Source organism: Somniosus microcephalus, unplaced genomic scaffold (assembly GCF_052327205.1).
Source record: "Somniosus microcephalus isolate GS21.2 unplaced genomic scaffold, FLI_Smic_1.0 unresolved_chr9, whole genome shotgun sequence".
Lineage (NCBI taxonomy): Eukaryota > Metazoa > Chordata > Chondrichthyes > Squaliformes > Somniosidae > Somniosus > Somniosus microcephalus.
The window spans coordinates 21,854,640-21,857,366 of NW_028225187.1; the positions used below are offsets into that span (position 1 = coordinate 21,854,640).

A 2,727-nucleotide genomic window follows, 5' to 3' on the forward strand; every position below is an offset into this window, starting at 1 on the left:
GGTAAATTGGTATTTGTTTTCCTGACATCTGGGCCTTTTTTGAAAAATCATGATGTTGGTTTTCTTTAGATTTACTGTTAGAGCCCAATTTTGGCAGTATTTGTCGAGTAGGTCTAGTTGTTGCTGTAATCCCTGTTCTGTGGGAGACAGCAGAACCAGGTCGTCCGCATAGAACAGGGATTTCACTTCTCCATCAAGGAGACGGAGACCTGGTGACTCGCTTTGCTCCAGCATGTCTGCTAATTCATTTATGTATATGTTGAACAGGGTCGGGCTCAAATTGCAGCCCTGTCGGACGCCTCTTCTCTGGGTGAAGAAATCGGTGCGTTTGTCTCCAATTTTGACCCCGCATTTGTTTTTCAGATACATTGATTTAATAAGGTCATAGACTTTGCCCCCTATTCCACACTGAAGAAGTTTATAATGGAGCCCTTCGTGCCATATAGAGTCAAAGGCTTTCTTGAAGTCGATGAAACAGGCGAATATTTTCCCATTTTTTGTTTGGTGTATATGTTTTTCAATGAGGGTGTGAAGGGTATAGATATGGTCGGCGGTGCGGTGTTTTGGAAGAAAGCCTATTTGGTTTTTTCTGAGGATATTATGTTTGTTAAGAAAATCAAGTAATCTACTTTTTCTCTCTCTGTCTCTGTCTCTCTCTCTTTCTGTCTGTGTGTGTCTCTCTCTCTCAGTCTCTGTCTCCCTCTCTGTTTCTGTCTCTGTCTCCTTCTGGTCCTAAGTGGCAATCGGAAGAGACATCTGATTTGATATGGTCCGTTTTTTACACTATTGCCCAGAAATCAAAATCTCCATTGATGTGTAGCATTGAACGAGAGTTTGGCCCTCTTTGACTGGTTGTTTATTGGTTCTTTGATGTACCACCTTGTAGATGACACCAAGCTGAGGCTGGCGAACGGGACAGACGTGTGCTCGGGACGAGTCGAGCTTTACTACCGAGGCGAGTGGGGGCGCGTTGCCAGCAAGCGCTGGGACCTGGCCGCCGGCGATGTCGTGTGCGGCCAATTGGGTTGCGGCTTCGCTGCCGCGGTGCCCAGGCGACGCCAGGCGGGACAAGGCGCCGGGCGGATCTGGTTGAACGGCGCCAGCTGCCAAGGGATGGAAAAGTCGCTTTGGGACTGTTACATCGAACCGTATAACAAGCAAAGATATTGGAACGGAAACTCTGATGCGTTGGTCAATTGTTCCCGTGAGTACACCTGAGGCGTGTTGAGATTCATGGTCCGCCGACGCGAGTTCGAATCCCGCCACGGCCGTTGGGGAATTTAAATTCAGCCAATTAAATAAATCTGGAATATAAAGAGCTAGGGGCTCGATTTTCAGTGTGCCATGAGGCGGGCTTTCAGGCGTGCGGGGGGCAAAAATCCTGAATTCGGGGGTCCCGACACCATCCCGCCCAAAGCCTGCCTCCACGTAAGTTTCACAGGAGGCGGGTACCCGCCCCGCACTGGGACCCGCCTCCCCGAGGCGGGAAGGGGATTAGTGCCAATTAGCTGCCTGTTAACAGGTAGTTAACAGGCAGTTTTTAGCCTAATCCCTATTTTGAGGGGTGTCGTGTGGGATTCCCGACAGCTCCAAACCACGCCAGGTGAGAGCAGGCCGGCCGTCGGGTTGAAGGGCTTGGAGGGGTCGTGATGTCGGTGTTCAGGTGAGTGATGGGTGCATGAGTGCAAAGGTAAGTGTGTTTGGTGTGTCTAAAGTGTGTAAAGAAGTTTTACTTACCTGTACTTGCCTTAACAGCCTTTCTTCCTCTAGGTCTCGGGAGTCCCATCACTCAGCCGGCACTGAAAGCACAACGGCTGCGATCTGTCAAAAGTGACAGCCTTCAGCTTTCTGTGCCGGTGAGATTTCTAACTGAGTCTGTGGAGAAGGACTCAGGTTAGAAGTCAGACTGTCAGTGTTTGACAGCTTCAAACAGCTGTGAAACACGGATATTTCATCTGTCAAAAACTCTTGACAGATGAAATTTCAGTCTGTGACGTCACCTGTTGCCGGGTGGCCCCTTAATTGGCCTGCTGAGCCCGCTGGGTGGGCTCGACAAGGTCAATCGAGGGAAAATCGCGTCGATTGGCCGGACGTCGATGGAGGCGGGACTAAAACCCGAAAGTTGTAGTCCAGCCTCCTTCCCGACAGCTTAATGAAAATCCAGCCCCTAGTATCCCCAATCCTGGGGGTCACCATTGACCAGAAACTTAACTGGACCAGCCACATAAATACTGTGGCTACAGGAGCAGGTCAGAGGCTGGGTATTCTATGGCGAGTGTCTCACCTCCTGACTCCCCAAAGCCTTTCCACCATCGACAAGGCACAAGTCAGGAGTGTGCTGGAATACTCTCTGATGTAATAAAACGACTAGGCACTTGGTCTAAGCGTTAAACAAAGCTTTAATCAACTGTTTTACAACATGGAGGTCTAGTTGTGTCCTTCACTAGTTTCTGTTGAAGAATGTCCTGCACAAGCTGGGCCCATGCCCGAGTATTTATACTCTCCCTGGACAGCGCCACCAGCTGGCCGCCCAGTATTACTTCATAAGTCATTTCCACATGGATGACAAGATTCATGTCACTCTCCGCTAGCTCCAACAGCACTCGAGAAGCTCGACACCATCCAGGACAAAGGAAGCCCGCTTGATTGGCACCTCATCCACCACTTTAAACATTCACTCCCTCCACCACTGGCGCACCGTGGCTGCAGTGTGGACCATCTACAAGA

The 2,727-nt window shown here is 49.9% G+C and overlaps 1 protein-coding gene across 1 annotated transcript in view; it reads left to right on the plus strand.

The window, feature by feature from the left end:
• LOC147084908 (scavenger receptor cysteine-rich type 1 protein M130-like) overlaps positions 1-1,218 on the plus strand; it is a 27,960-nt gene extending 26,742 nt beyond the window's left edge. Inside the window, exon 6 of the mRNA XM_085979367.1 lies at positions 887-1,218. Coding sequence (XP_085835493.1) covers positions 887-1,218 — 332 coding nt within the window. The remainder of the gene's footprint in view (positions 1-886) is intronic.
• Positions 1,219-2,727: the final 1,509 nt, after the last annotated feature.